General features: G+C 39.2%; 1 protein-coding gene across 1 annotated transcript in view; it reads right to left on the bottom strand.

The window, feature by feature from the left end:
* Nucleotides 1–9,226: 9,226 nt before the first annotated feature.
* Nucleotides 9,227–12,476, bottom strand: part of LOC307255058 (epidermal retinol dehydrogenase 2-like) — a 53,370-nt gene continuing 50,120 nt past the window's right edge. Inside the window, exon 7 of the mRNA XM_080033660.1 lies at nt 9,227–10,880. Coding sequence (XP_079889786.1) covers nt 10,784–10,880 — 97 coding nt within the window. The 3' untranslated portion in view covers nt 9,227–10,783. The remainder of the gene's footprint in view (nt 10,881–12,476) is intronic.

Genomic DNA, 12,476 nt, shown 5'->3' with positions numbered 1-12,476 from the left:
CCATTAATTGTATCTGTGCGGAAAAGTCAGTGTACCTGACTGGATTGGTAGGAGTGTGTGTGTGTGTGCGGGGGGGCTTTAAGAGTCTGTACCCAGTGGCCCATCATCTCATAAATTGTCTACGAACCAACTGGATACTACAATCTGTTTTCTTTTTGCGGGCAGCATGCACAAGAAATATTTATTTAAAAAAAGGAAAAATATTTTTTTAATGAAAATATATATAGGGGAGAGTGGGGTGAGATGTGCCACTTTTTACTCAAAGTGATTTTAAAGTGAGGCCTTGTTATGTCTCCAACTCAAATATGTACATATATTTCAGGATGTTGTGCATCCCTGGCAATAAAAACTTTGGATCTGGAATAAACTGTTTAAGAAATATAGCACAACTTGCCCCAGGTGTGGTGCAAGTTGTGCCACAAGAGAGAATACTATGGGGTAAATTGTGCCATTGATATATATCTCATAAACTGTAATGCAAGACAAATTCATAAGACAATTACTTATTTAAGGTCTATTTAAAGTAAATATTTTACAAAGATTGAAGGTCAATTTTCTTAAACAAGGCCTAGCAGATCTAGCAAAGCTCACAATGACAAAGTCACCAACATCATCTTTCTGGCCATCTGAACTGTCAGTGGTGTCGTTAAGTGGAATGGAGATGTCACTCTCTTCTGAGCTACTGTAGACAATCACTTTCTTTTTAGTGACCAGCGTATACAGCCATGCTAATAGCGCAACTCTCAGAAATGTACTTTGCACTAGTTGCTCCATGCTTGTGGAACCAACTGCCACCTGACAAATGTGATTTCCCCCTCCAATTATGCCTTTAAATCAAGGCTCAAAACCCATATGTACACCCTGATTTGTCCTCCCCATTAACTATCTTACCTCTGCCTTTTATCTTAAATGTGCTTATATCTTATTCCTTGTGTCACCCTTCTTTACAGGATGAGTCAAATGGATGGCTCTTCTTAAATATGTGGTCACATTTCCAATTGTTTCCACAGTTTTCTTGAAACAAGGGGTGGCAGTGGCACAACTTCCCCACCGGCACAACTCAGGCCCCGTCCTCCCCTAGGACCTCATGGTGATGTTGTAAGCATGTTTCTTTCACAAAAAATTCTTTTTTGCATGTAAAAGTAAATGTTCCTGCTGTCAACTTAATCGATTGTTGTGCCTAATCAAATTGATTCAGGTAGAAACACTTCTATTCATACATGTTGATGAACAACCAACATGAAACCATGTGATGATGATAACTGAAGATTAGCCTGAATTGCTGAGAGAGGTAGTTTTTTCTCAAATTGTGGCAGTGGGGTAAAGTGAGACAAATGCTGTGGGGTAAAGTGCCCTCTTTTAATGAATCCATTATATTTGAGGTAGCAAGGAGACTAGTTTGAAAAGACGATGTAGGCTGGATGTGGGGGTTGATGGTTGAAGGTATAGACATAATAAAGGATAGACGCTGCGTTGGGCGTTGAGCGCGAGAAATGCGGACGCCATCTTGGACCGGTCAAAACTGATGAAAACAAATGTCCCCACTCGGTGATAGTAAACAAGATGCCAGAGCACTGTGCTGCGTTTTGCTGCTCGAATCGGCGGACCATCGTCAACAGGGCTCGGGGGATTACCTTTCACAAGTAAGATTTAACATTACCGTACTATTGATTGTATTTTGTGAATGGAATATAACCAGAGTTGATATTACTGTACTGAAATCGTGTCCAGCTAGCTAGGCTATGTTTACTACGGCCGGTGTTCACCCGGGGCCTATTGCATAAAAGTGGTATTAAGATATCCAGGATGATTGATAAAGCCAGCCTTGACAAAGTCTAGCCCCCTACTGTTATGGAGACATTACGTCCCGCGCAAGCGCAGAGCGTACGGAAAATAAGCAGTCGGCTCGGTGTGTTCTTTGGCCGCAACGGGAAGACTGGAGCTTCTTGAAACGGCCGACTCCATTTTTTGCGTAGTCGGAACAAGTCGGAACAAGTCGGACTGGTGTGTCCTGGCCTTTACACAACTCATCCTCCATTTTGTAGGGTTAAAGTCTGATTCTTTGACTCAAGTATGTCCATCTCAGACAGTGTTGTTATCATCTATGATAAGTAGAAATGATCTCATTATCTCCAACATTTTCTTGATTGTAAATAGGCTACCCCATACAGTGTGGACTCTCATGTGTTTCAAAGGTTTTTTTATTCATCAAAAGATTTGCAAAGCAAATACAGTACAATGATTTAGTTTTTCCCCTTTTTTCTTCCCCCGAACACACCCCGCTCATATCCCACCCCCCCCCCACCCAACCACAAACAATCCTGCATAAAAAAATTGAAAAAAAAAAAAAAAAAAACAGCACACAAAAAAAAACAATACACAATGTTAAAAAATTACATAAACGAAATACACGCTACAAGAAACAAATAAACAATCGATATGAAAAAAAAAAGAAAAAAAAAAAAGCTACTCTTGTATTGTTGTTGTTGGTTTTTTAAAATAATCTAGGAAGGGGCGCCAAATTCTGTCAAATGTATTCTCGGATCCCTGGGTAGTATAACATATTTTCTCTAAATTCATACATGACATAATGTCTCTAATCCAATGTGAGTGGGAAGGAGGAGCAGGATCTTTCCACTTGAGTAAGATAGCCCTACGAGCAAGTAATGAGGTGAAGGCCAGTACCTTTAGCTTCACTTTAGGCAAACCCGGATTTGGAGCAATGCCAAAAATTGCAATGTAAGGGTTCGGCTCAATTTGATGCTGAAGTACTTCAGAAATTGTTTGAAAAACTGATGTCCAGAACTCAGTCAAGGTGGGACACAACCAGTACATGTGAAAGAGTGATGCCGGTGCGCTCTTACAGCTATCACAGGTCGGGTCTACATCGGGGAACATACGCTAATTTAGTTTTACAGGTAAAGTCTGTCTAAAGAGAAATGTTTGATCTAAAGTTTGTTATTTAGAAAGTCCACAAGGTGGCAGTAGCAATCCAACTAAGAGCCATACTAACTGTGCTGAGCCCCTCCTCTTCACCTGTCATTAGTACTATCTATGGTCATTAGTCAGTAGGGATCACAGTATGCTTTCCATATCTCATAATGAGAAACATGTCAGCTCTGATATATAGCTTCACTCTTCCAAAGGAGCTATACCGACTACAGAGGCATATTATTAATAGTTTTATTAACGTTGTGTCTTCTCTACATAGTGCCATTTAATGAGCCAATTTGCAAAATAAATCGCCCGTACACTGGAGTTGTAACACAATTGAACATCAGCTCTGTTATCTTTATTAGCTTCTCCACATTGAGCAATGTAAAGTAGAAGGTTGGAAATGGTATCATTGTTGGAGTAAGACCGTAAGAGAGCTAAGGTTTGAATGACCTACTATCAGCTTTTGGTATGTTTAACACAGTGAGCAGACTAGGATGTTGACATGAATCTGAATGAATGGTCCAGCAAAGACATTCTTAATAATTAATCTGGAGTTAGTTGACAGTTAGATCATAACCATGACATTTTAGAGTGAATGCCATTTATGAACTCATTGACACAGCTAATGCTCTTGCTCCATAGAATACAGACTTATAACTCAACGTTCTTGTGGTGTAATATCTTTGAAGTCAAAAGGGAAATTTACCATCAAAAGTATCATTTGTGTATGTGCGCAGCTCTTAGACACAAATGATTTCATAGGATACAGTGTATGAGGGTTTAACTGTTTCATTGAATTGAATTAATCTTTACATATAAACAGAAATGATGTTCAGTTTTTAAACAAACAAATAGTATTGTGAAAGATTATCATCACATATAAACATTGAGAACATTACCTACGTACAGAGGAAGGAGCTTAGTAGATGAATCTGCAGATTTCATTGAAACAACTGAATTACTGTTCTGCTAAAAGTAGCACTGCTCTTCAGTCAAAGCACTATGGCTGTCCATGTGATGTTATGTAAACATTTGAAGAGTCGGCGAGCAAGTGGTGTGTGTGTGTGTGTGTGTGTGTGTGTTTGTGTGTGTGTGTGTGTGTGTGTGTGTGTGTGTGTGTGTGTGTGTGTGTGTGTGTGTGTGTGTGTGTGTGTGTGTGTGTGTGTGTGTGTGTGTGTGTGTGTGAACACCTCTGCTGTGCTTGGAGCCTGCTGCTGTGCTTGTCACATGAGCCTCTTCTCAAACTGTCACTGCTTGAACACATTAAACATGGCTACAGACATTCCAGGAAAATACCTGACATAATATCAGAGAGCAGCTAAGTACTGTATGTATAGCAGAGGAATGGTCACAACCAGTATGTTTCACATCAATGATTAATTCAAAAAAGTTTTGTCTTTCGGCTAAAATGTCCAATCATCAAAAGCAGTTCTATGTTTGATGTGTCAATCTTGGGTGAAGTGATCATGTATGACATTATGCTTTCAATAGTAAATACAGCCAACATAAACAGAGTTGTTACCATGATCAGCACTCATTTTATTAGAGTCTGTTTGACCTGTTGATTGGTCGGCCTGGCATTATAGCAGCTGACATGACATTATAACTGCAGCTGCACAGAAGATATTAAGCTGAAGAACACATTACATTTGGCCTTGAATTAGAATAATTATGAAAAAGAATGATTTAATAGGCACTGAACTAAAACCCAGTGCTTCGGGACAGATGTGAAAACATCCTTCAATACGTCTGGTACAAGAACATTTGTACACTTGATGACAACAGAAATATTTAGTTGAATGTATCTTTAATTGCATATAACATCCCACACTTTGTATACTTTTTATTGTGAAAACAACATTCTAATTGTTATTGTGAGGGCTGTTAAGAATTCTGAGGATTTCTGATTTGAATATGTAGTAGTATATTATAGGGTTGAAAAGAGAGAACATTAGTGATAGTGACATAAGTATAACAGTGATTCTTGAGAAGTGGGACAAAACAGGGTGCAATGTTGAAAAAATACAAACCCTATGTTTCGGCAAATTAAATTATCCATGTATCCAACATACAGCTACTGAGCTGAGCTTTGACACAACCTCCCAGCTTTTGTTTTTTTTACCGTCATTGGCCTATCACCACCTTCAGATGTCAACTCCGTCAGATTTCCTGTCTGACGGTGTTGACATATTTAACGTTTCTTACATAACAAATGGAATTTATCTAGCCATTTGGTTTTTCTGTTGATGTTAGGTGCTGGTATGAACTACTTCAGGAAAATAAAATTATCAAAACATTTCAAATAACTTCTTCAGAAATTGTAAGTCGGTGTTGACATATCATGGTTGTGAGTGTGACAGAGGACATTCAAGATTCGGAATGTAAAATATTCTAAAACTACAACACTTATCTGTCTGACTCTAATATACTCTGCAGAGGTAGAATTTGAAAAGAGGTCCTTCAAAGTGACAGCTGCCCCTTATGTCGTCTGATTTTATTACATTTTAATGAAATGTCTGATGGTGTTGACCTAAAGTGGTCCCACCACTTAGAAACAATATAAAACATGTGTTGAAGAAAATATGAGAGAGATTATTTAGGGCCCGTGTCCACCTAACGCCTTTTTCCAGCGTTAAACGCTGGCTGTGCGCTCGGGAGTGTGTCTACTGAGCGTTTTTTACGACCGCTTTTTTCGACCGCTTTTTTCAAGCGTTTTATGAGCTGGGAGAGAGAGTGCTGTGATCGGGGGAGAGAAAATGCTGATCGTCACCTGTCAGTCAGACCTATCAACACTGGTTTAACTGTTTAGGCTTGCTGTTTTCTATTTAAATCGTTACATTTTAATATGAGTAGTCTTATGAAACAGAGAATACTTTCCACCATCCTCTGTTTGGATGAGGAGTTATCGCGGCTCCTGCAAACACACACGGAGCAAGTTGTAGGCTGACGTGTGCGCATGAAACGATCCGTAGGAGATAAAAAATACAGCGAATCAAGTGTTCACCTAATCTGCTCCCACAAACGGGCTCTCCTCCCTCTGTTCTGGTCATTTTAAGTCACTATTTTCGTACAGTTTCGGGTAAACAGAGACGGAAAAAGCAGTTTCTCTTCCGTCTTCTTTGTTGCCAAGACGACGAGTCCCGACGATCTACTATCTGATTGACCCTTTGAAAAAAGCGGCGGTGACGTCCCCGCCGCCTTTCTGAAAAGTTGAACTTTTTTCAACTTGCAAATCTCGAAGCGGCCGCACAAAAAGGCAAAAACGCTCGGAAGAAAAACGCTGGGCGCTGTGCCTTTTCTCCGAGCGGCCGCCTTTTGCCGAGGCGGCCGCTTCTCATTGGGAATCAATTGAAAAAAGGCGCTTGCGGTGGGAAAAAGGCGGTAGGTGGACACGGGCCCTTAGTGTTGTTTTTGATGAAAAAAGCTATTTTTAATCATTAAAGAGATCCTATTTTTGACTTTAAAAAAATTATATATTACTGCAGCTTTCTTAAAGAGGACCTATTATACTACTTTTCTGGTCTTAATTTCTTGTTTAAAACTGCTATAGAGCAACCGGACACGAATCACATCACAAAAAACTATGTAGATTTTCGGGAAGCTCTTTCTCTTATTTTGGCGATCCAGCAGGCCCTGTAAACACTTTGCTTCTGCCATCTCCGCCCCCTCCCCCCCTTCCTGCAAACCCAACTCCGTTGTGATTGGTTACCTTGCGAAGGGAAGTCGTGCTCCTTCACCCCTCCTCCTTTTGCCGGTGCATCTAGCAGTTAGCCTACTACAGCAATGGTATTTGGTGTAGTAGATTTTATGACAATTTTATGCTTTGTAAGGTACTATTATTAGTATAAATGGCAGGTGACAGTGGCACACAAATAATACAAAAAGGTTTATGACACTGAATCAGTGTTAAACGATAGGAACCTGTAGGCCTACTTTGATAAAATATAGTGAAAAAATTCTAAATGTCTAGTCTGCAAAGAAACAGCCCGGGCGGGACGCAAACTCGGATCTACTGATTCGTAAACGATCTCCCTACCGGCTGAGCTAAGCGAGCACCGGGCTAGTAATGTCACCCCCTGCTATAGCAACCTGGGAGCTTGCCTGAGTGCAGCAGGGCTGCAGCATTACCATATATGGAAACATGACAGAACGGAACCCTGGTGACACACACATACCGGAAATTTGAACAAGTTCGGCTCGACTGGCTGCCATAGTTTTTAGTGCTCTGCACAGCCACCCCAGACGGTCAGCAGGGAATACGTCGAAATGCATGTACGTAATTACTTGATACTCTAGTATGGTTAAACATGACTATAAATCATTAAAACAATGTTTATAGGTCATAAAAGTCGAAAAGTATCATAGGTCCTCTTTAAAGTACATTTTTAATAGGTTTTATTGCACATGAAAGATTAAAACCTTCTCTGAGGACACACTGTTTTGGACGTTGTGAGAAGATAACAAGTGTCATATATTTGACATAATAATGATCAAATTTAATTTAAGGGGATAATTGTGCTCCAGACATTCATTCTTAATCCCTAATAATAATAACATCTACAATTTTAAATATTTTTAGTTTTAAACATAACAGCAGTTACATATGGAAGACGGCCTTTTGTCCTGGTTCTCAAGAATCACTGAAACCTGATTTGAATTGATTAATAAAGCACAATATTCTGTAATTCCTATAGGAGGGTGCAGTGAGGGAATAGGATTGTTATCAATTATTTATTTGGATCCCCATTAGCTTCCACAAAGTGCTCGCTAGTCTTCCTGGGGTCCACACAGAAAGTGACAGCAATTAAAACAAACAATAATATAAAATCTCACTACACTGTGAGCACAATTATTAGGCGAGTTGTATTTCTGAGGATTAATTTTATTATTGAACAACTACAGTGCTCTCGGTCAATCCAAAATGTTAATGAACCTAAACCTGAATGTTTAAGAAAGTAAAAGTGAGGTTTTGTCTTTCTTACGAGAATATATACTGTATATGTTTTGCTATTATTAGGCAACTATTAGTATGCAGAATTATTATGCAACTAAATAAAAAAACTTAAATGTTCCCATCTCACTTGTTTATTTTCATCTGTTAAAGTGAGAATAATAAAACCACTCAAAATTTACAAATGAAAATTTCCAACATGTAAAAAAAAAAAAAAATCAGTGACCAATATAGCCACCCGTCTTTTCAATAACTGTCACAAGCCTTCCATTCATGGAGTCTGTCAGTTTCTTTTTGTCCAGCAGCAACCACTAACCCAGACACTGTTCTGAGAGGTGCACTGATTTCCTTCACTGTAAATATCCCGTTTAAGCAGGGCCCACAGGTTCTCAATGGGGTTTAAGTCAGGTGAGGAAGGGGGTCAACATCATTATTTTTTCATCCTTAAGGCCTTTACTGGCTAGCCACTTGAGTACTTCGATGCATGTGATGGAGCATTGTCCTGCATAAAAATCATGGTCTTCTTGAAAGATGCAGACTTTTCCCTGTACCACTGCTTGAAGAAAGTATATTCTAGAAACTGGCACAAGGTTTGGGAGTTGATTTTGAGGCCATCTTCAACCCGAAAAGGTCCAACTAGCTCATATTTAAAGGCAACTATTAGTATCTGTGTGCCTGAATTAAATATGCTTATAAATTGTGTTTAAAATATCTGGGTAAGTGTGGAGAAATTATGTGTGCAATTGAGAGGGCAGTGTACTGGTTTCACCAACCAAAAGAGCTTGTCTGAGAAGGCTCCGGTGGGTCCAACCTCATTGGTACATGGACGCCTCTACAGAGGGAAAAAGCCCTCTGTCTTTAAGAGGTACAATGCCATGGTTCCGACCATAGACTGTTTAATCAATGATTGTACAATACAGGTCAGTCTCTAGTCACAACAGGGTCACACCCAACCCTATTATGTAACACCTAAAGCATTTTTTTCAGTGCTTACAAACTTACTGATACACGTGTGAGTACAACACCATGACTGATTCATTGTATTGGAGTGTGGATGTAAAGCACTTTACTGTGGACTCTCTTGAATGTTTTCCTTTTTGTCCTCTTACTTTTCTTTGTTGGAGTTCTATTACATTCATTCTAAGGTGAGTCCCCCAGCCCGCCCAATATTCTCATGCAAAAATCAACTGTAAATCCACAGCTGGTATTTATTACATCTTTGTCACCTTTTCCACACTGTGTGAGTCAACATCACTGAGCCTTAAACAATGGGGCATGCAGGGATGCTATGCCACTTCTGAATGGGATTTTAAGCAAAAGATTACACAATTTGGGGGCCAGAGATCTTTATTAACTTGTTAAAAAGTATGTCACCTTCAAGCAAACATTCTTACATTTCATTTCAAGCCTTTGCTATGATCTGGCAGCATGGAGTACTTCAAATCAAAGGAAAACTAAAACTGAATAACAATTACTATCCGTTCAAAACATTTCCATAGTAATCAATACTTCAATCAGTTTTTGTAGAATTAACATTGGGGGGAAAATTCAGTCAATTTGTCAGAGATCATTACACTTGTGAAATTCATCAATCAATGAATTGAATTGTTACAAAACAAGGCTTTTCACCTTGATAGATAATGTGATAGGACCAGGATTACAGATATGTGCATATAAATCCATATAATATCGCAACTACAGATTACAGTTACATTTTAGTGCATAATAAGAAAAATAATAATAAGAAATGTCTTGATGGGACCATTAAAATATATGTGGAATAAATTATACTTCAAGGAATACTGAAGAGATGTATTCCAAATCAATGTATTCCAAAAAAAAACATTACTTCAGGTTATTCTTCAACTTTTTTCATTCACAGTAAACAGGCCCATTTATGTGTTCTTGCTGCACATATTAATGAGAAGTATACAGTAATAAACAAGCTTTCATAACCACTAGAGCTTTGAGTGGTCTGGACCTTCGGCTACCAAACTTAACAAGGTGAGGTATCCCTTATCCCTTAGAACATCACTGGATGATAAAAACACGTTATTAGGGTTTGAATGTGTTCATTGAAACGGGGAAAAGGCATGGGGCTCTCCTGTCTACAACTCACACTAGCATATGGAAAAAATAAAATACCAGATTAAAAAGTATCTAAACTAGGTGCCCCAGATACTAACATGCTAAAATGTCTGCCTTAAAAACCCAATATAAATTATTATTATGGCTACATTCAAAACATATTATATTATTTATATAATATTACATTATAAAGGAATATTTCTTCACATCAGCACATTGTCATTATAAAATGACAACTAAGCTTCACCAGTTTTTCATAAATGTTATCAAAAAAGTTCAGCTTTGATAATACGTGTATATTGATAGGCTTGTGTGTGTGTATTTTTCTGCTAAATAATGTTTCCATCTAATACGCAGGTTTGAAGTGATGGTATTTGCGGCTACCATCACCATCAGATTTTCTTAGTTTTTTTAAAGGTTGGTATTTGCTGTGGAAGGAGACGCCATGAAGCACAGACACATTGTCACAATATACAGAAAGGCACTAACGTTGAATTAGTTAATTCGAAAAATGTTGACCTGATTATTTAGCATTTGACTTTGCCGTTTGTGGATTCCGTGGACTGATTCTCTATATCATTTCATTATGAGGATTGGTCTTCAACAAGTAGCAGTAGTAGGCGAGAAAACTGAGCTCGTAATAAGCACTGGATAACATTTATGACATCACCATTAATGTTCTGCTTTACAATGTGTGATTAGCAATAGACTAGAAAGATTAAGGTTAAAATAGATAGATGATATGGACGGCTTTATTACTTCATCTCAGTTGTCCTTCGCTTGTTTTTGTCCTCTCTCTCTCTTCATTCACTCCTGTTTTTTAGAGCGTCCCTTGAATGAGTCCATGAGGTTGAAGGCTCCCAGGTACTGGCCCAGCATGATACCCTGCTTCATGGGGAGGATGCTGTGGAAACAAACACAACAGATCAATTAGTTGGCCACCAATACCCTTTTCCCACCAAAATAAGCAGATTGTCGTGGGTTTTTGAACATGGATTGAACGCAGAAGCTAAAGATGTTGCCGAAGTAATTACAATGTATTGCTTTTTTTTGCCTCCATCTGACTTCAACGCAAAAGCAGCCAAAGCCAAACTCATTACTACTGAATATGTACAGCCATCCGGCATACCAGAAATACACAATTGTTCAGAAACGACCCTGAAATCATTTAAACAGATGTTCATAAACATGAAGTATTGTTAGATTATCACGTAGACTTCCATATTTGTATGTTAAGGTGCATTGAGGGCCTCCATTTTTCTTGAAAGGGAATTAAGAGTGATGGGGAATGTATGATTCAGGTTTATTGTAGCTTGATCAAGTTATTACAATTCAGGATATCTTTGCATTCACATCAATTGTGAATCTGGCCACCTCTCATCACTTTTTTACAAGGCAATGCCAAATCCATTTCCCTAAAGGCCAGGAGACACCGGTCCGACTACCCGAAAATGGTGACTGCCGATTCAGGCAGCTCAAGTCTTCCCGTCGCGGCCAAAAAAAGTGCCAAGAACACACCGAGCCGACGGCTGACTTTCCGTACGCTCTGCGCTTGCGCAGGACGCAATGTCTCCATAACAGCAGGCGGCGCTAATCTGTATTGTGGCCCAAAAAAATACGGAAGCCGGAAATGATGGGAAAGCTCTCTAAACCATAAACATAGATAGAAATACGTATTTATATTCATGGACCATAAAGAGCACCATTTTTAGCAGAGAGTGTCGAGCATGGTGTCGAGCAGTCAACAAGGGTTGCATGTGAGTAGCTGAACGAAACGAACAAACACATTAAAACAATGGCTAGCTGTTGTTAGCCGTTTGTGCTACCCGCCTCACTTCCGGGCTTCACTGATTCGCTAGCCCTCCACCAATCAAATTGCTCCAACTGAAAGACTGCCCGACGACCGATTTCACGGCACACACCAAACAGATTTGTCGGGCCGGTGTGTCCGGGCCTTAAAACAAGCCAAACATTCCAGGGGCCAATGTTTGTGTTAGTTGTTATAGTGTCAACAGCAAAAGGCTCTAATTGAGCAAGGTATCTGTGTTAATGTAAATAGGCTTTGTTAAAATAAGATCAAGCCACTTTGCATCTCTTCTCTAAAGAGACTGTTAGCAGCATCCTGATGACTAACAATCCTCTGACTAACAATGACGGCTTTCAAAGGGAGAGCAGAGACAAGACTGGATAATTCAACACATTATTCAAAGCTGGAATACAAAGCCATTATGTAAAATGAAGAGAGGTGACAGGGGAGGGACTATCCACATTTGTGTGAGCTGTGTTCCAGAGATGAAAAGCTTTCTGATAGAGAATAATGGCTCCATCCTCACACAAATAGACCAGAGAAAGAAAAAAGAATAAGAGAAGACATCTCCAAATCACTGCAGCTCTTCTATCAAACCTTATTAAAGGGCAACATAACTCAGTTGAAGCCCTGAGGGTTTGAGACATGGTTTTCAGAAATGGTACGTTTCGATTTCCATTACAAGTAAGGCAA

Source organism: Ammodytes marinus (assembly GCF_949987685.1).
Source record: "Ammodytes marinus genome assembly, chromosome: 9".
NCBI lineage: Eukaryota > Metazoa > Chordata > Actinopteri > Uranoscopiformes > Ammodytidae > Ammodytes > Ammodytes marinus.
The sequence above is the reverse complement of the archived record's forward strand: the minus strand, read 5'-3'. Positions and strand labels throughout refer to the sequence as shown.